Genomic DNA, 22,330 nt, shown 5'->3' on the forward strand with positions numbered 1-22,330 from the left:
GCTGCCACCCTGAGCTCTTTATTTTCTCCACCCTTTCTTTCAAATCAAAAGTCTTCACAAGCATCATCATAGAAATAGATAGGGCAAGACAATTACCTTCTCGTAGATTTTTCTGTAAGTTATTTTGTACATTCTTTGCTTAAAAGGCTTAAGACCCTTTAAAATCATGTGACGTGTGCACCAAAGAAACAATTTATGCACTTTTAGAGTAACCTGAGTCCCCTGGAGGAAGAAGGATGTAATATAAATTTAAGAGGCAATTACAATCATTACAGTGTAATTGTTGCTTTCCCCCCAGGTTGTAGTATAGTAGTATGTCATCAATGTACTGCTGAATCATAAGGAGCTTGCTTTTGTGTCCTAAGCCAAAGTAACACTCTGCATTTATTAATGTAACAGTACCAATATTTTCCATAATTCTTTGTCAACAATTTGCCATTTGTCTTTCAGCTAAGTAAATTTGGGATTTTTTTAGAACAATTGATGTCAATGATGCTTAAAATAATGAGAAGTTAGCTCATTACACATTAAAAAATTAAAACAGGCAAAGAATATGTAAAATTCATACTTTCGTTCACAGTCTCTAACGTTTGCTGGTGATTTCTAAGTAAAAGTTGGTGTTCTTGCCTATTTGTGGAGTGAGTGAATGAGAAACACCAGGCCTGAGAAGCTCACGAAAACTTACTCTTCCAGGTGTAGTGCCCAGAGCAGCATTGACATCACCACCTGGGAGGGTGATATGCAGGACCTCACACCCTATCAGACCTACCAGACCAGATGGCCATGCGTCTCATCAGGATGTTAACATTTGAGAAACGCTGCAGTAGAAACTGTCATTTCACCCTTCATTTTATAAAAGTTCGAAGAGAAGGCCTGGTCAAAGGAAATTGAATATTTTCAACCCAGGACCTTGTATAATATCTGCCAATGGCAGGGAATAAAGTTACCACTTGAACTTCAATGAGCAAATCTATAATTAATTAGCCAAATGATCTTCCCCCGGTTTCCCATTTGTAGCACAAGCTGTTTGATTTGGCTGGGGCTCAGGCCGCAAGTGTGTGAATTTCACAATTCACAGATGTTAGACACTCTCGGGCTAAGTAAGGGAAGAGAATGTCAATTTTTAAATAGATTTTCTCTTCCATCCTGACTGAAGCAATAGAGTTTTTATAAATTGTGAAATGTGCTTTGAACCGGAATTTATTTTAAAGAAATGTCAAGTCTTGCTGAAAAAGACTTTAGACTGTCTCCCAATTTTGACATCTGCCTATGTCGCCCATATAGAGAGGTGTCCTGTGGGGAGAGGGTGAATGGGCGACTTGAAGACCCAATGTCAATGGCACTTGGATGCACAAACTGCACACACACACACACACACACACACACACACACACACAGTTTTGTTGGAATTTATTTTAATTTGGCTTCTGAATCATATTTCATTCAATCTCCCAATCCACAAAACCAGGGTAGATTTACAGCCTGTATTTAGAAAGTAAGGGAAATATTCTGTAAGTAGACGTCTCCTGCATTTATACTTAATTGGATATACATGAACAATTTTATAGTTTTATTCTATGTACTGATACATGAACCCAAAGAAAGCCAAAATCATTAACAAAAAAAAAGACAAAATTGGGAAGTGAAACAGATCAATAGAAACAAATGAGAATGCTTCCATTAACAGATGAAACAATTTTATGTTTCAAAAGAATCAAAAATAATATAGTACTTTTATACCTTAATAACTCTTTGAGAAGATTCTTAAAATATGTTTGTGTTCTAGGGCATTGAAGTAACTTATTAGAAGCAATTTTATTTTACTTGCGGTAGGCAAAACTTCTAAGGGAATATGAATGATTTTTTTTTCCCTCTTGGTTGAGACGGAGAGTGCGTTCTAGGTTAAATATAATCAAGGAATTTCCCTGTCTTTGCTATTTGAGATTGTGACCACAACAGGCGGTTGACTGAAAGGGAGGTTGAAGGGGGGTGGAGATAGGAAGAAGAAGAAGAAAAAAACAACAACAATATTTTCCTAAGCAGCTCAGCAAAACATCTGTGCCCTAGAAGCAGGAACATAAGTCCTCACAGCAAGATAGCGTCCAGAGACAAGGAAAAGTTAATTAACTAGAGCAGAGTGGACAGGCACCAGCTCAGGTCTGTTATAAAAACTCAGGCTGCTGAAATTAAACTCTGATGCCATTCATGCTGGCGTCCAATCACCAGCGAGATCAGAAGTTCAGAGATGCCACCAAGTTTCCAGCAACAAGCGTGGCGGCTCTATGTCAAGAACCCTAAAGAGGAGCTAGAGAGCAAACAACTTTAGAGAGGATGCCCAGCTGGTAAGAATCCACTGTCTATGATATTTTAGTCACTGGATGAATCTCATTGGCTGAAATCAAGACCCGCTCCGCCTCTTTGTAGATATGAATGTGGTGTGGGTAGGGATGGGAAGTGGGGGCTCGTGTCTAAATTTCTATATCTGATAGCATTTGACCCTACTGCTTTTATTCTCCTGGCTGTATATGTATCTACATGGGTATATGTGCGTATGTTATATGATCATTTTCCTTTTATTGATATCCAAGAGAGTTCAAGAAAATGAATTTTGAAACTTCTCGATGCGCCACCTTAGAGTACTGCCCCGACCCTTACACCCAGCGGTGAGTTACAGCGTAAAGTAAGGTGTCTCGGAGCTTAATCGGAATGCCTGTGTATTTTGAGTGTTTCTGCAGTTGTGTGAAAAGCAAGCCCTTCTTGTGAGAGACACAGTCATGATATTTGGGATTGTCTGTGAACTTAAAGGGGTCTGTGAGCATCTAGTCTTATTGTATTTTTTTAAAGATCATTTCTGGATCTACAAAGTGTCAAAATTTGAAAACAAATTTTCCCTTTTACAAAATATGTATCTATAATACCGTTTTAAGATGTTTAAAATCTGTGATTTACTTTGCTCTATACCTCCCCACCCAAGAAGAGATTTCATTGGGAAAGAGTATAATAATCTATGGGTGATCTTCAAGTCAAAATAAACAAAGACTGATTTTGACTTCTACTTAGGGGGAAAAAAAAAAGGGTAAATAGCTATTGTTATACCAGACAGATTGCAGCTTGTCATTTTGGCTCTAAGGAATATTTTCTTCTTGATTTGTTTCATAACAAACATCATCTTTTGACAAATCTGACTTTTAAAACCTATGATTAGACTGAATTGTATGTATGTTTATAGGCAGGACTACTGCTTAGCTCTGAGAGGGAATATTCGTGAGGGCATGTGGAGGTGTGGTGTGTGTGTGTTTCAAATTAGAGTTGGCTATTTTTAAATGGGTAAATGAAATCTGAACACTGTTTTCCCAGTCATTAAGTTATGGGAGACATGCAAGTCATATGGAGCAGTGTGATGTTGTTAATTTAACAGCATGAGGTTTGATGTTGGAATTTCGTACTTTATTTTAAAAGACTAATGACAGAGGTTCTCTGAGTGTTGAAAACGGTGGGGCTCCAAAGGGGTTAAGCTGCCATTCAGCACCAGTGTCTACTGGAGCCTCCTCGACCAGTGCAGTCCAGCCCTCTAGCCAGGGCTCTGTCAGTGTCGGATTGCCTCGGGGATTAGGAAAGATGTGTGATCTTTTTTCATTAATATCATTTGCCACCATGTTGAGCATTAATGTGAACAATGTAGATTTTGTTGCTTACCCTGTGACGTTTCTGTGGTCCATGTGAGAGAGCAGAAGAGGAAAAGTAACGCAGAAAGAAAAGCAAGGGGGGTAAAAGGAAAAACAGAACATGAAGTAGGGTTGGGATGTGCCAGGTTGAAATGGGAAATGCAAGTGCTGCTTTGAATCCTCTGAATCCTTGCTCTGGAGTTTATTTTCTCAGATTACTCAAAAACCACATTCAGTTGGAATTGGAGATTTCTGTCAATACAAAGCAAACTCCAAAGATTTCTCTAAATAGCACTCTTTTTTTTTTTTTTTTGCCCAGGCTAACTATTTACTATTATTCTAAAACCCTTGCAAAGTAATCTTTCTAAGAACATAATTCTGACAAAGCATTAGCCCCATAATGCTCCCCTTCAGGGCATCTTTCTTAACGTAGGTTCTTGGATCTACCTTTACAGGAAACGCTTGTTCTCCCTTTGACTAGCCACCCACATCAATCCTGCACGCCTCTGTCTGGGGGCTTTTCCAGTGATTGATGAAAGAAAACTGGGCATAAATAGAGAGATTGCTTCCCTTATTATACTGAAAACCTGTTAGCTAATGGAGCAAATATTATATCAGCTTTTGATAGATGGTAAAACCCCAGCAAATAATTTGCAGCAGCAAAATCGTTCTTACATTTCTTAGAATGCCTGGAGGTTTAATGACAGTGCATTTCATTTTTAGGCTAGGGAGGGATGGATGTCAGAGAACTGCGAAGTTGTGGTACCAATTGGTCAAGGAACAATTTATTTCCCAAACACATTTCATTGTGTAAGAATCTGTACTCGTCACTTAAAAAGAACACTTAACCAACAGTCCCATGGAAGAGAAGAACACAATTTGTTATTGAACATCTGTTCTGTGCAAGGCATGGGAAGGGCCAAGATGAGTAAGATATGGCTGCTATATTCATTAATTTAACTCTAAGTTACTCATGTATTAAATTGCAGATATTTTTTTCAAATATTTAAATTTTTTTCCATATCTGTTACTATTTTCTTATCTACACGAGACTGAATAATTGAATTTATGAGAACCATCTCTCCATAGGAAAAATATGACATTGTATATTTTCACAGAAAGAATCAAATTGTTTTCCTTTTTATATCTAATGAGTGAATGAGTTTGAGCTGGATTTTTAAAGCAGACAATCTTTGGGGTTCTCAGTTTACAAACCCTATTTTAAGAAAGACCAAATCTTATTCTATAATCATAGTCATCTACATAGTTGAATTTGGCTTTTCTTGATCTTGTCTTTAGAAAAAAAGCCATGACAAAGAATAGTCAAAAAGTAAAGAACTGCATACCATGTTCTTTTTAATTCCAAGTTATATAAATGCATGGATTTCCTTTTATCAGAAAAAAGATAAACGACAGATGTTATTATCATGAATACTGAATGTTAATGCTCTTTCAAAGAGCATAGTTTAAAGTCACTTTGTAAAACACACAAATATATTCTCTCAGTTAAAATTGCAATTTCACCCTTTATGTTTTTCCTCTTCATCTGAGCATATTGACATATTTTGTTTTTAATTGTGCTGATAATTTCCCTCAATCTTTGCAAAAACATTTTTTATAATCAAAAGGGTAATTGAAAGTACTGAGCTCAGATTTTCCATTTGATGATATTTTCCATTACAAAGAAGAGAAGATGGTCAAATACACAATCTTGCCATTTGATTACTAACTTAACTTTAAGGTATTGAACCAGAGATGAAATGATCTAATTGTACTCAGTCAGTTGTGTTTGCTGTTTATATTTTGTTAAACAAATTTAAATTTTGTGAATTTAAATTTTAAATAAGGAAACAGTAAGTTAATGTTAGAACTAAATTTTTATTGCCATATTATTTGACTTATAACTGGTACCCCATCCTCTTATTTTTAGATGAACAATCTAGTTTTGTAAAATAGATTTTTGGATCAAGTGAGACTTAAACACTGATCAAGCTTTTTAAAAACATCTTTTTAAAAAAAATGCCATTTGAGATCATTAAAATGAAGCAAAGTTGAAATATGAAATGTGAGGTAACAAGGCTAAAAATAAGAGAAAAGTAAATACCAAACTGCTTGGAAAATAATTTTGTATATTTCTCGCTGTCATCAATGACTCAAGAGAAGCATTACACAGCTTAAATGTATGAATGAGTAAGATGTGTTTCCCGTGAATTATATTTATCATGAACTTTATACTTTCCTAGCTAAAAGCCCACCTTATAACTATGTTTTCTAAAAATATTCCCAAAGAAGATCGATGCAGTGGATTTGTAATGGGAGATCATTTCACCTGTCAGAAAAAATCACATAGACACTGATGCAGCTTTGTGTTGGGTGTCTTCCACGTGCCCCTCCACAACCTCCCTCCAACTGTCTCTCTGCTCTGTGCCCAAGGAAACTCCCTCCTTACAATCTTATGAAACCTTGTGATATTTAAACAATTTTATCAAAGATTTCTTTGATAAATTCCTTTTCCATCCAGTTTTCTGTTGGGTTCCACCACTGTGAACTCTACAAAGAATCAACCGGCTAGGGGAACTCAGGTTCACTGACTACCTCTCTCTAGTAAGGTCCGACAGAGAGAGGCTCCTGCCCCCGTTCTAGGTCTCTTGATTTCTTCTCCCTTCTCTCCTTTCTTCCTGCCTCAGTGGTGATAACCATTCCAACCAGTTATCATTGAGTTGATTCTGATTCATGGGGACTTCATGTGTGTCAGTATAGAAATGTGTTCCAGTAGGTTTTCAATGGCTGATTTGGGGGAAGTAGATCATTGGTTTTTTATTGTTACTGTTGTTTCTTTTGAAGCTCCTCTGGGTTGAATTGAATCTTCGAGCATTTGGTTAGCAGCTGAAGGTGGTATCAGTTAGCACCACCCACAGAGGTCTGATAACCCCAGCCTTACCCCACCAACGCTAATTCCCTAGAGCCACACCGTATTCTGTAACTCAGTGAACACACTTCCTTTCTACGAAGAGGTTTATTCTCAGGCAGCGTACCTTAGATCCCTTATTGTCCTATATCATCTGTAATATAAGAACAAAGATGATATTAGAACAGGTCTGAATATGACCTTGGCTTCTCTTTCAATTCTTTTATTTTAGAATCGCGGGACCTGATAGCAGAGGGATTAAGTGACTTGTCCAAGATGAGCAAAATGACAGCACAGTCAGGAATAAAATCAAACATCTTACCCTCCAGTTCAATGCTCTGTCTGCCATGGAACACAGCATTTTATTAGATCCGTGTCGTACTTTCGCAGTGTATTGGGTTATATATTGGTGGCTGCTAACCAAAAGTAAAATGTTCAAACCCATCTACCACTTCATGGAGAAAAAGGAAGCTATCGCTCTTGTAGAGATTTGCGCTCTCAGAACCACTGGGGAGAAATTCTACCCTGTCTGTAGGATTTCTGAGTTGAAATAGACTTAGCGGTAGTAGGTTCTGAGTGCATACCTGATAGTAATAATGTGTTTCCCAACTCATTATCCTCCCCTAGAGTAAGAATAGACAGCGTAACTACTCCCCAGAAAGTTCACATTCTATTCCCCAGCCTCTGTGACACATATGCCACGTCCTAACAGGAATGATGGTTACAGATGGAATGGAGTTTGCTAGTCAGCTGACTTTAATGTAGTTAGATTATCTGGGATGCAGCCCAAGCTAATCAGACTCCAAACCAAACTGTTATTGAGTCAATTTCAACTCATAGCAAGTCTATAAGGCAGGGTAGAAATTCCGTTGTGGTTTTCTGAGACTAACTCCTTAGAGAGTAGAAAGCCTTCTCTTTCTCTGCCCTTGCAGTCATGAGCCCAAAGCAAAACCATTACTCGGCCCAGCCCAGCTAATAGAACCACAGGTGTTCTTAAAAGTGGAAAGGGGAGGAGAAAAGGAGTCCGTGTCGGTACTATAATGTAAGAAAGACTTAATTACCAGTTCTGACTTTGAACATGAAAGACATCATGGGTCAAGAAGGGGTGGGCTTCTAGAAAGTGGAAGACACAAGGAAATGCATTTTTGCTGTTGAGCTTCAGGAAGGAATGAAGGTCTGCGGACACCTGGAGATTTTAGCCCCATAAGACCTACACATATCAAGCCTTAGCCCCCAAACTGGAGGTAACGTATTTGTGTTTCCGTCAGTTATTAAGTTTGTGGTCATTTGTTATAGCTGCGCGAGGAAACTACTTCCATAATAGTGGACTCAGTTTGTAGACATGGAAATAATATTTTTTAATTTTGATTTTTTAACGAAAGCAAACACAAGCATGATTATTTTTCATGGAGAACATGAGTGAAGTATAATGCTAGACATTCAAGAACTTACTCTTTATGCTGGCTGGAGCTTCACGAGCAAGCATCCACCTTCCTAACAGAAAAAGAAAACAAAGGATCGTAATAGTAGCAGCTGTTAGAGATATTCAAAATGCTTTAGACGAAGAGCCATTCAGTTCTGAGATGGCAACTCTGAAACTGTGAAGCCTAATTTAAGTGAAGGAAATAGGGTAGGAAACATGTTCCCTTCTGATGTCCAACGTCTGGAGAGATGTTACATCAGTCTAGATGGAGCCTTGCAATTGCATTAGAGCCAAAAAAATCCAAGTTTGATTCATGTAATCCTCAGACCACAAATGGAGAAACAGGTCTAGCCCATTAAGTGCTGTAAAATTCTCTGTTAATTTTAGGTTTGAGGTTACATGGATGCCTCTCTTTGAGAAATTGGGGTGCGGGAGGAATGCAAAATAAACATACTTAGTATAACCACTCCAGATGATTCATTTGTATGCCAATTTTTTTGAACTACTAACTACAGCGAGAAACACTTGAACTCAAGTTCCCTACAGAAGCTCATGGAAAACAAATACCCAGTGAGAATGAGCGACAGAAAACCCCACCTTCCCAAAGAGACTGCTTGTTCTCACTCTACTTGAAAGCCAGATGGATTGTGAGTGCAAAAGGGGCAATTTTCAATTTCTGTTTCAAGTCAAGAGAGCCAACTTTCCGATTAGCTGTTTCACAGCTCAAATTTGTTCTGACAGGGTTTCTATCTTCTTTAAAGAACTCACCAAGGAATAGTCCTCAAGCAACAAGTGATAGATGGATAAAGCACTGTAATTACGATCAAAGTCCAAAACCTCAGGTCTATATAATTATGCACTTCCCATCCTCTAGAAGTCACTTTGTTCCATTTAAAATTGGATGAGAAATGGACATGGGGGGAAGTGTACTTAGTGGTTAGTCAAGGTTTTGAAAATGACAGTTATTAACATTTTTGTTTTACGCTAAGCCATCATATTTCGGAGATAATGTAGATGGGGAGAACTCATTGTCACTATATTCTTATTAACGTCCCATCAAAATCTGCTTGCCTTCTACTCTCCATTTATAAATGCCGTTTAAAATGACTGAGACTCTTTGAAGTGCACCATGAAATCATTAACCAAACTCAACCCAACTCACTGCCATTGAGTTGATTCCGGTTGACAAGAAAAGGGAAAGCTCACACTTCATTTGCCACTTTCCAATGTTCAATAGCTTTTTCTGTTGTTTCAAACGAGCAAACTCCATCTGCCTAATTGAACAGCAAACACTATTATCAAATTCCATCAACGTGGGCAGCTCTTTCCTAATTGAGAGCAAAACCCACCTAATAATAACGTTAAGGCTGACAGGGCATTTGTGTCAAGCAATATAAAATTGGAAGTAAGTGCGCCAGTGCAATCAGCAATGTGGTACCCGAGAGCAGTTTTTAGTGTGAGCTTCTTTGTAGATAGTGCTGTGGATTGGATAAAACCATCTACTATGAGCAAGTTACCAGCAAGGTAACAGGAACACTTCTGTAAATAGAAAGTTTTACTTTTTAAGTGTCATTTCCACGGGTTTCAATTGCACTTAACCTAACCATCCCAAATTCTCATCATAGCCTGACATTTCTTCAAGATACATGATTTCCAATTTCCTTAAAAATATCAAACTTTAAATATTTTTCCAAAATTCATCATTAGCTTTCTTACCAAGTTTTCATAACTTAATGAAAATCTCATTTTTTGGCTGTAATATAATAGTGCCATCTACTTCCAAAATGCACAAATAATTATAGCATACTCATTAGCACTTCCTGTAAGATCTTGTTCTAAGAACATATAACAATCTTGTTCTACGAACATACAAAAATCTCATTGAATAAAAAAGTTGGAGGATGTAGATGGACATTTTGTTATTTTTCTTATCTTAGTCATTGATAAAGACTCTCTGACCTCACAAAGTTAATTATGAGCAGTCAAAAGATTTCTGTCAGTCAAAATACTCTCTTGTTTTAATTTTTTAACATCTTAATTGATACTACATGAGGTTCTCATGACCTGGAACTGACCAGATGGCAACTAGTAACAAGAAAAATATAATAAATATTTGGATAGCCTGTATCACCTAATTTTTCAGTATTCTACAGAGTCCAGTTAAGACTGGATTGAGACCATTTCACGACAATTTGAAACAATTGGTTTATCTTCCAGTTAGTAGGAGCACTGGTGTGAATGTGGACCATTCATAGATTTTACATTCTTACTCTGTTAGGCTGAGTTGTCTAGGTAAACACAACCAGTGACACTCACATACGAGTATGCATAAGAAACAACTTCATATCAAGAATTCATCTTATATCAAGAAGGCATCCCAGCTCAATCCAACTTTAGTCCAGGAGTTTAATTCTAGCCAGAGCCTCCTTCAGACTCCTGAAGCTGCAAACTGATGACTCAGAAAGGTTGAAATGAGATGCAGGAAGATCCCAGGCTGATGAGCGCAGAGTCCCATGGATCCAAAGTCAGTGGAAATACGGCAGAGTGCCAATAGCTCCTATGACTGGTGGCCCACAAGGGTCTGCCCCTGGAGGCAGGAAGACAGTCCCAGCAAGCAGGAAGGGGAAGAGGAAAGGGAAAGGGGAAGAGAGTTCCCCAGCCGCTCTCTTATGAAAAAGCCACGGCTCATCATTAGGCTGTGTCCTGATTGACAAGTTGGACTCCACTCCTACACTTCCTGGCACCAGTCTCATAGTAGGTCTTGTTTGGGCCCTGAATCTTCAGGGTCACTCACCTCAGCATCCTTCCATAAATTCTGTCATTGCAATGGGCCAACCCAGGCAGAATCCCCTGTCACAAACTCTCAAATCTGTTTATCCTCATTTCCACTCTCATTGCGATATTGTTTTCTCAGTGTAATATTTTGACCCTCCACCTTCTTTTGGGAACTTGCCTTAACTTGAAGTTGATCTTTCTCCAAAAGCGCCCAGACTGTCCAGTTTTTCCTAACAGAAGGAATGTCTTACACACATACCCTGTTGATCGAGGTACTCAAGCTATGACACTAACACATTTCTCTGCTACTATTTTCTGATGATGGTTCATTCAGATTGCCCCATGATCTCATGTCTTCAGATATCCATGCTGTCAGCATAACTTACTGAACCTCTGGACAGCACACTGACTTTAGAAGCATCCCCTCCGTAACTTGGCTCCATTTTTCTCTGTAACTCTAGCCCCTGCCAGCTCTTTCGAAATCCCATTGTCCTTGTGGTGACTTTCACATATGGAGTCTCACAGTTCTTAGGTTTGGTGTCTCCAATTCCAGGAAACCCCATTTCCAATCTAGTCCAGTGAGCAACGTGTGGGGAGCCCCATTACGTGAAATTACTCCACGTGGAAAATCACAATTCTCTAGCCTGACCTAAACCTAGTCCCCCTGCACAACCTCACAACTTCCCCTGTAAAAATCTAATCCTTTCTTCAAGAATTTGTCTTAATTTCCACTTATTCCATAATGTGTTTAGTGTATTATTTATCTACGAGACCCTCACAACTGACTTAAAATGAGATATCATTGGATAACAGAGCCAGGCATAGAGTGCCCAACCTCAGTCTTATTAAATAAGAATCTTCATTTTTACAATACAATGATTCATAGACACATTAAATTTGAGGAGCATTTCCCTAGCCTTGTTGTTCTCAAAGTGTGCCCTGAGAACACTACAATAGCAGTACATACTCAGTCTAAAAGTCCAATTCTGTGGCTCAGAAATATGTTTCTTAAATGCATGTAAGGGGATTTTGATCCACATGTATCTGTGAGAACTAGACTATACAACTTACAAGAGAAAGTATTGTCTTGTTTATTTTTATATTCCCAGCAGGTATATAGCCAAAAAAGAAAAACTGATAACTCATTGTCACAAAGTCTGTTTGGACTTAGAGTACCCCCACGGGACAGAGTAGAATTTCCCCTATGACTTTTCAAGACAGCAAATCTTCAGAGGCATAGAAAGCTTCGTTTCTCTTCTGTGAAGTAGCTGGTGTTTCAAACTGCTGAACTTGTGGTTCAAGCGACAAGTACCCCACTGTACCACTCGGCTTCCTTATGCATAAAGTAGACACTCAGGACCAGTGCTGAGAATGACAGTGATACTGGAGGGTGGGGTAGCAAAGGGGAACAATTACAAGGATCCACATATAAACTCCTCCCTGGGGGACAGACAACAGAAAAGTGGGTGAAGGGAGACGTTGGACAGTGTAAGACATGACAAAATAATAATAATTTATAAATTATCAAGGTTTCATGAGGAAGGGGTAACAGGGAGGGAGGGGGGAAATGAGGATCTGATAACCAGGGCTCAAGTAGAAAGAAAATGTTTTGAGAATGATGATGGCAACGAATGTACAAATGTGCTTGACACAATGGATGGATGCATGGATTGTGATAAGAGTTGTATGAGCTCCCAATAAAATGATTTAAAAATATACATAGTAAGTGAATGAACACAGAACGAGTGAAACTCTTCTCTTTACAAACAATATAATCTTGTCCTTGTCTGCTATACCATGAAATTATATTTCTGTTCATCTTAAGGTATTTATATGAATGATCTTGGTGGCAGAGTTAAGTAAGCAAGGTCAGTGGTTCAAACCAACCAGCTGCTCTGTGGGAGTAAAACGAGAGTATCTGCCCTGTAAAGATTTGGAGACCCTGGGAGACCCTATATGGGGTTGCTAGGAGTCAGATCTACTCAGTGGCAGTGAATTTGGGCTAAGGTATCCTTACTTCCTTAAAAGTTCAAACTCTTATTTATTTCTGTATATATCCTGTATCTAGCATTTATTTTTATTCATAGTAGCTAGTCAATAAATAAATTTTTAATCTGGTTAAAATGTTTTTGCTCTGTGTTACTCTCCTTCTATTTCTTTCTCTCTCACACGTTCCCCTCCTATGTTATTACTTCATATCAATAAAAGACAAATAAATGATATGAGGCCAAATGTTAAGAAACAAAGGTGAAAGTAAAAGTGACAGAGATGGCTAGTGATGATTACTGGTAATATTCATAATTTATTTCCTGACAGAATGACTTTGGTTGACATGTCAAACCAAATGTAAATGTGAGCAGAACAAACATACTGGGAACCAAATGCATCTTGGGTCTGAAATAAGATTTTCTAGCTTCAAAGGAGTACAATGATTTTCAATGCCCAAAGAATTCTGTTCCTTTTCAACCAATGAGAGCTCTCAATTGGAGTTTTCAGCCTGGGTAGTTAATGTTACTCTTGGCAGCAGGATCTCACAGATCTTTTCATTGAGTGGAGCAACTAAAATAATAGCACTTGTCTAGCAGTCTGTCACTCTCAAGAACTCCAGTCACCCTGCAAACACTCATGAATGGTTCTTGCCAACTTGCAGGTGGATATGTTGATGGTCCTGGAGAAGGGTCTCATCTATCCAGATAGCAATACAAATGCTGATGTGGCCCCTCACTTAAATTCTCGGGCCACAGCGATGGTTCTGTCATTCTCAATTTTTCTTTGTCCTTTAAAAAGTGATCTTGACCGTTGCTAAGATTGTGAATTATGGATGCTACGATGCCAATTGGTTCATCTGTCTTAAGTTCCGTGATGAGCAAGCAGTTCAACAAAATCATTAAATATAACTTAAAATCCAATCTCACCTACCTCCCTCTGACAGGGTCCAGCTCAATGTGTCTTCCCTACTGCCTACTTAGGTTACACTTGGTCATTGAGAGCGGTGATAGAGAATCAATCAACTGTGTTTTTTGGAAGGCCATTTCAAGTTATCTATGACTTGCGGGAAGTTCTCTGTCTCTATTAGCATTTCCTTCATCCTAGGACACACAGCTACCTTGTTCGTTGGACCCATATCTCTTTCAGGGTGGCAGAAGACAAACTAGAAGAAAAGGAGCCCTTTTTTTTTTTTTAAGCAACAAGATCGCCACTTCCTTTGCATCTTCCAGGAATAGAAGAATTACTGGAAAAACAATAGAAGTCATAAACCAAAAATACTAGCTGGCTGCCATCGAGTGTGACCCGCTGTGGTTTTTGAAGACTGTTAACCATTTGGGGGAGTAGGAAACGCAGTCTTGCTTGCAGAGAACTGCTGGTGTTTTTAAGCGGCTGACTGTGTGGCTCACAGCCCACCCCATAACCACCACACCATCAGGGCTCCTCATAGGTGTGTGCATTCATTCGAAAGCTATGGTTACTCGTGCTATTTGCAAGGAAAACATTGCTTCTTTTAAGGAAACTTTTATTGAGACTCTCTGAGATCAGCTCCATTTCCTAATGAATGAGCTTACAGATTTCATTATGGATTACAAATCAAAGTCAAGAAAACAAAAATCCCCGCACAAATGGACCAAGAGACAACATCACGATAAATGGAGAACATACTGAAATTTCAAGCATTTAATTTTGCTTGGATCCCCAACTATACTCAGAGAAGTATCAGTCAAGAAATGAAATGGCATACTTCATTGAGCACATCTGCTGCATAACACATTTTTAAGGTATTAAAAAGCAAAAGTATTTCTTCGAGGACTAGGTTTGCCTGATACAAGTCATGATATTTTCAATTGCCCCATACACATGTAAAAACCTGGCAATGAATAATAAGGAAGACCAAAGAAGAATGGATGCATTTGAATTAAGGTGTTGGCAAAGAATTGTGAGGGTACCGGGGACTGCCAGGGGAGCAAATCAATCTCGCTTGGAAGAGCTACCGCTACAATGCTCCTGAGGAGCAAGAATGGAGAGTCTTGGTCTCATGTACCTTGGACATGTTGTCAGGAGAGACCGGTCCCTAGAAGAGGACATCATGGTTGGTAAAGTGGAAGAAGATCACAAGAAAAGAGGAAGACCCTTGGAGAGAGGGTTGACTCAGAGGCTGACAACATGAGCTTAAACATCAATTGTGGAGACTGCATAGGACCAGGTGGTGTGTCTGTCTGGTCTACACAGAGTCACCGTAAGTCAGAACTGACTAAATGGTCCCTAACAACAACAACAACAAAAATGTAGATTTCAGAATGCAAAGTTTAAATGAACTAATTGCAAAGGGTTTTTTGTTTGTTTTACAAAAATACGTATTTAAAGATAGGGTGTTACATTCAACTACACCTCGGGCAGCTTGTTCTTAATGCTAATATTTTAAGTAAAACAGGAAAAAAGAAATGGGGATGAGAATAGGAAGTCTATCAGGGATGCCTTTAGCTCAAATGTCATTATTTTGCTCAAATGTACAGTATTTAATCGCAACATGACTTTATTCTGATTCATAACCTATTTTTAATTCATAGTTCCCTACTCTGCTTCCTCCCCCCATCTTGCCACACCAAGTAGCACATATCTCCTTCCAAAATGCTATTTCATTTATTGACTTTTGAGGTTTTGACTCATAGCAACCCTATAAGATTGAGTAGATGTACTCTGGGTTTCCAAGACTGTGAGTGTTCATGGGAGAAGAGAGCTTCATCTTTCTCTTGTGGAGTCAAACTGTTGACCTTAAGATTTCAAAGGGCAGCTCGAGAAGATAAAGCCAAATATCTATAACCAAAAGGTAAGAACACGCTCAACATATCTGAAATTGAAAGAACCCACGAAAAAAATTCAAGTCTTGCATTGCAATCTTGAAAGATTCTGTGGGCCAAATAGCGAATGATGCAGGAAGAATCAACAGAAGATTGAAAAAATACACAGAGTCACGGTACCGAAAAGAACTAGTGAACAATCCACCATTTCAGGAGGTAGCCTTTGAGCAAGAACCAATGATGCTGAATGAAGATGTTCAAGCTGTACTGAATGCATGAGCCAAAAACAAGGCTCCAGGAATTGATGGAATACCAATCGAAATATTTCAGCAAGCTTATAAAGCACAGGAAGCACTCACTCATTAAGCCAGGGAATTTTGAAGACAGCCAGCTGACTGGAAGAGATCCATATTTGTGCCCATTCAAAAGAAAGATGGCCCAAAAGCATGTTCAAAGTACAAAACAATATCCTTCATATGGTACTCAAGTAACATTTTGTTGAATATCATCTAACAATGATTGCAGCAGTACATTGCCTGCCAGAGCTCAGGACAGATTTAGAAGAGGACATAGAACAAGCGACATCACTGCTGATGTCAGATGGATCTTGACTCAAAACAGAGAATGCCAGAACAATGTTTATTTTTGTTTTCTTGACTATGAAAAGCATTCAACTCTGTGGACCATAATAAGCTTTAGATAACATTGAGAAGAATGTTAATTCCAAAACACTTGATTTTTCCCATGAGGAAATTGTACATGGAACAAGAGAAAGTTGGGCTCACAGAACATAGTTTAAAATCAGGGAGGGTGTGCATTAGCGTTGTATTCCATGCTCAGTCAATATGTATACTGAACAAACTATCAGAGAAGTTGGCTTATATGAAGAAGAACATGGCATTAAGGCCAGAGGAAGGTTTATTGACATCTTGCAATATGCAGATGCCACAAGCTTGCTTGCTGAAAGTGAGGAGGACTTGAAGCATTTGCTGATGAAAACCAAGGCTGGCAGCCTTCAGTGTGGATTGTGACTCAATGTAGAGAAGACCAGAATTTAAACAATTGGGCCAATAGGCAATATCATGATAAATGTGAGAGAGTTGTCAAGGATTTTGTCTTGCTTGGATCCACAATCAATGTTTATGGAAGCAGCTTTCAAGGGACCAAAGGACATGATGTCCTAGGTAAATCTGCTGCAGGAGACCTCTGGAGTATTGAAAAGCATAGTTTTTACTTTGAGGACTAAGGTGTGCCTGACCTAAGCTATGACATTTTCCATTGCCTCATATGCATGTGAAAGTTGGATATTGAATAAGGGAACCCAAAGAGGAATAGATGGATTTGAATTATGGTGCTGGAGAATAACATTGAAAGTACCATGGACTGCTAAAAGGACAGACCAAACTGTACTGCAAGAAGTAAGGTCAGCGTGTTCCTCCAAGGCAAGGATGGCAAGACTCTATGCTACATTATCTGGAAATATTGTCAGGAGAGATTAGTCTGTGCAGAAGGATGCCATGCTTTGTAAAATGGACTGGCATTGAAACAGAGGACTGTCCTGCAGGAGATGCACTGACTTATACATAGGAACAATTCCTAAGATGGTGCAGGACAGGGTAGTATTTCATTATGCTGTGCATACGGTAGATAGGGGTCAGAACTGCCCTATGGCACTTAGCAATCTAACGGCGACATGGGGTCGCTAAAAGTTGGCTTAGTTTCAATGGCAGTGAGTGAGTGAGTGAGTGAATGAGTGTGTGTGAGTGTGTGAGTGACTGAGTGACTGATTGACTGAGTGACTGAGTGAGTGAGTGAATGAGTGACTGAGTGAGTAAGTGAGTTACTGATTAAGTGTGTGAATGACTGACTGACTAAATGACTGACTGAGTGACTGAGCAAGTGAGTGAGTGACTGACTGACTGAGTGAGTGAGTGATTAGTGAGTGAGTGAGTGAGTGAGTGAGTGAGTGAGTAAGTGACACCACTAGGAATATTTTAAAATTTGATCAGGCTAGTCTTGGTCTGAGATTCTTCTTTGTAAAGACTGCCAACTGAATTCACTATTTGTTTTACTCACAAGAGTCAGTGTAACTTATCAGTTTCTGAGTTGTCTCCATTGTTTGTCACTATCATGCGCTGCCTTACAGGAACCTCTTACAGCTCTGCACAGTAGAATTAAATTTAAAGTAATTTTCTTTCCTAATCATGGTGCCCAAAACTGATGATTTTCAATACAGCACTAAAATAAACTCATTTGCTCAGATGCGGAGCTTACCTAAAATTAGACCTTTGGACTATATGGTGGGCAAGCTTTCATGCACTATAATTGTTAAACAAAGATTCTGAGTGTTTAATTTTCTTAAAGCTTTTGCCCAAGATCATGCTTAATTTACAAAAAAGATGCCTGTCTTGTTGACTATGGTCTTGATATTTTGAAGGGATAATATTTAAACAGATTCTTAGTCTTTGTTAGTTTAGCAACCAAGGAGTTAGTTCTAGGAGAAGCATCTCAAGTCTTTCATGTGGTCCTTGTGCCTGGGGGAGGGTGGTGGTGGTTGAATTTCAGCCCACTCTCCATGGGACTGAAGAGATTAAAGAATCAAGTGATGATTATATCCTCCCTTTATACTTGTTTATGTGATTCACAGTAAATGCTATCTACTTAATCTCTCGTTTATTTTGTGAGACTATATGTGCCTCCTAGTTAAAGCTCTGGAGCCCGTGACCCAGGTGCCAGCTACATGTCTTAAAATTCCACACAGGATTTGAGAACATAGCCAATAGTCAAATGAAATAAATATTTACCTAAGCGAAAGAATACGGTGCTTCCATCTTTGTTTCTACCATTTAAGTGTTTTTTTGTTTTTGGTTTTGTGCCTTTCTTTAATATTTGCAAATCGTTTTCAAGAAATTAAAATCAAAGATAGGCGAACTAAAAAAAAGCAGGTCAGAACACTGAACTGAAAAGCATATCAAAGATTGCGCTACATGGTATGGGGCGGGCAGGGAAAATGAACCATTGTAGAAACACTTATGACAATCACAACCCTTGAGATACAGGCTAAGTCAAAAGACTGAGATTTTAATTGGCAGCTTAACTATTCCCCCGCCCCACATCTTACTGCTGCTACCCCAACTGAAGACAAGCATGACAATAGTAATACAATCACCGCTGAAAAGGTTGTACCCTACTGATTCTCTCTGAAGGGAGTCAAGCCAATCATGAAATAAGAATGATCTGAGGGATGTAATGCTTCGGACGCCTATTGCCACGACAGATGTTAACTACAGTTTAACTCCTCTCCAGAGCGACTTACATCCTTATACTGAAGGTCTGTTTATTTCCATGTATATTTCCTGATACAGCATATCCTGTTCAATAAAACATTCAAAGGCATGCAAAAAAAGAAAATTACAGCAGTTTAAGCAGGTTTCAAGAGGTGACATGTTGTCATACATATGGAAATAAAGGAGGAAGTCCAGGCTGTATTGAAAGCATGGCCAGGATCAATTCCCTAGTAAATGACAGCAAATCAATGGAAATGTTTCAACAAGCTGGAAGCACTCACTAGTCTACGCCATGAAATTTGGAAAACAGCTACCTGGCCAAGTGACTGGTTAAGTCCATACTCCTAAGAGAATGTGGAAATTGTCAAACATTAGCATTAATGTCACATGCAGGCAATTTTTTGCTGAAGATAATTAAAAATGGCCGCAGAAGTCCCTGAACAGGTAGTTGCCAGAAATTCACGCTAGATTCAGAAGAGGCCCATGTCAGGTGGACCTTGGCTGAAAACAGATAATTCCAGAAAAAGCACTTAGTTGTGTTTTATTGGCTAAGCAAAAGCATTTGTGTAGGTTACAACAAACTAGAGATAATATTTCAAATACTAGGAATTCCAAAATACTTAATTGTGCTCATGTGTTAATCATATCTCAACCAAGAGGAAGTTGTTCAAACAGAACAATAGATGTTTTAAAAAGCATGGCTCACTGCTCTATCTTTTCACTGTACTTACCCAATCTGTCCACTGAGCAAAGAAGGCAGCATTATGCTTGGAAGAAGATGTGTTAATAATCTGAAATATGCATATGATAATATGCATGTGCTTGCTGAAACATGTATATGCATATTTGAGATATGCATATGTTTGCTGAAAGTCAAAAGAAGTTGAAACACTTACTGATAAAGATCAAAGAATGCAGCCTTAAGTGTAGATTGCAATTCAATATAAAGGAAAAAGTTTCTAGCAACTGGACTTATCAACAATCCATGATAAATGAAGAAAAGTTTGAAATTCTCAAGAATATTATTTTACTTTGATCCACAGAAATGATACTTTATATTATATTTGACAAATAGGCTGGAGGAAGCTTAAAGTGTTGAAGAGTAAGCATGTCACTTTAGGACTATGATATGATGCCTGATTAAGCCATGGCATTTTCAATTGCTTCATATGCATGTGAGGGTTGCCCAATGAATAAGAAGAATTGATGCATTTGAATTGATGTGTTGACAAAGGATATTGAAAATACCATAGACCGTCTGAAGAACAAACACACCTAGTTTGGAAGAAGTACAAATGGAATGCCCTTTACAAGAGAATTTGGTAAGACTTTATCTTATATACTTCAGGCATGTGAGCAAGAGGGACCACTCCTTGATTAGCAAACCATGCTTGGGAAAGTAGGTCAGCAGACAAGAGGATATCCATCTTCAGGATGAGTTGACACGTGGTTACAATAAGGGGCTCAAACAGAACCATTGTGAGGATGGTACACAGAGTGGCTAGCCAACTCAATAGCACCTAACAACAACCACAGTGTAAGACATTAATGAGAGGGAAATATGGTATCATATATATGACAACTCCCTCCACTATCTTGACAAGTTTTCTATAAATGTGATGTCCTAAAATTAAAAAGGTGATGAGAAAATAATTATGCATCTGTGACAGTATTCCTTGACCTCCTGTGCCTTTTATAAAGCTCTGTAGATGAGCAAACACTGCCACGGAGTCGATGCTGACGCATGGTGAGGCCAGGGAGAACTGCTCCTCTTGGGTTCTGAGACGGTGACTCTTTGTGGGAGGAGAAAGCTTCCTGGGTGCGGTATTGATTACACATGACACTGCTCACCACCAAGTCAGCACTTTGAAACCAGCAGCTACTCCACAGAAGAACGCCGTGGCTTTTACGCTCATAGATATGTACAGCCTCAGAACCCCACAGGGACGGTTCTACCCCGCCCCAGAGGGTCACTACGAGTTGGCATCGACTTGTTGGCAGTGAGTTTTTTTTAATCGTTTTATTAGGGGCTCATATAACTCTTATCACACTCCATACATACATCAATTGTGTAAAACGCATTTTACATTCATTGCCCTCATCATTCTCAAAACATTTGCTCTCTGAAAGAAAAAAAAAAAACATTTGCTCTCCACCTAAGCCCCTGGCATCAGCTCCTCATTTTTCCTCTCCCTCCCCGCTCCCCACTCCCTCATGAACTCTTGATAATTTATAAATTATTATTTTGTCATATCTTGCCCTGTCCGACGTCTCCCTTCAACCATTCTTCTGTTGTCCGTACCCCAGGGAGGAGGTCACATGTAGATCCTTGTAATCGGTTCCCCCTTTCCAACCCACCCTCCCAGTATCGCCACTCACACCACTGGTCCTGAAGGGATCATCTGTGCTGGATTCCCTGTGTTTCGAGTTCCTATCTGTACCAGTGTACATCCTCTGGTCTAGCCAGAGTTGCAAGGTAGAATTGGGATCATGATAGTGGGGGGAGGGGGAGTGTGCAGAGGAGGAAGCATTTAGGAACTAGAGGAAAGCAGTATGTTTCATCATTGCTCCATCACACCCTGACTGGCTCGTCACCTCCCCGAGACCCTTCTTTAAGGGATGTCCAGTGGCCTACAAATGGGCTTTGGATCTCCACTCTGCACTCCCCCGCCTCATTCACTATGATATGATTTTTTGTTCTAATGATGCCTGATACCTCATCCCTTCGACACCTTGTAATCTCCCAGGCTAGTGTGCTTCTTCCAAGTGGGCTTTGTTGCTTCTGAGCTGGATAGCCGTTTGTTTACCTTCAAGCCTTTAAGACCCCCAGAGGTTATATCTTTTGATAGCCAGGCACCATCAGCTTTCTTCGCCACATTTGCTTATGTACCCATTTGTCTTCAGCAATTGTATCATGGAGGTGAGCACACAATGATATGATTTTTTGTTCTTTGTGCCTGATAACTGATCCCTTCAGCACCTCGTGATCACCCAGGTTGGTATGCTTCTTTCATGTGGGCTTTGTTGCTTCTGAACTAGATGGCCGCTTGTTTACCTTCAAGCTTTCAAGACACCAGATGCTATATATTTTGATAGCTGGGCACCATCAGCTTTCTTCACCACATTTATTTATTCACCCGCTTTATCTTCAGCGGTTGTGTGTTGGGAAGGTGAGCATCATAGAATGCCAATTTAATAGAAGAAAGTATTCTTGCGTTGAGGGCATACTTGAGTGGAGGCCCAATGTCCTTTTGTTACCTTAATACTAAACCTATAAATATATGCACATAGATATATTTCCCCATCCTTGAATATAAATATATTTGCATATGTACATGTCTTTATTTAGACCTCTATAAATGCCCTTTGGCAGTGAGTTTTTGATACAAACCCATGGCATCATTATGACTCGTGCTGATGATCTCCCTCATCTGGATAACATCCTTATCTTTGTCCCTAATAAGACTTTAATAAGTATTCTC

At 39.1% G+C, this 22,330-nt stretch overlaps 1 protein-coding gene across 3 annotated transcripts in view; it reads left to right on the forward strand.

The window, feature by feature from the left end:
- Positions 1 to 2,601: 2,601 nt before the first annotated feature.
- Positions 2,602 to 22,330, forward strand: part of TP63 (tumor protein p63) — a 235,571-nt gene continuing 215,842 nt past the window's right edge. For all 3 annotated transcript variants that reach the window (XM_075555627.1, XM_075555628.1, XM_075555629.1), the window contains exon 1: positions 2,602 to 2,663. In XM_075555627.1, the coding sequence (XP_075411742.1) occupies positions 2,602 to 2,663 (62 nt within the window). The remainder of the gene's footprint in view (positions 2,664 to 22,330) is intronic.

The sequence above is a fragment of the Tenrec ecaudatus genome, chromosome 8, assembly GCF_050624435.1.
Source record: "Tenrec ecaudatus isolate mTenEca1 chromosome 8, mTenEca1.hap1, whole genome shotgun sequence".
NCBI lineage: Eukaryota > Metazoa > Chordata > Mammalia > Afrosoricida > Tenrecidae > Tenrec > Tenrec ecaudatus.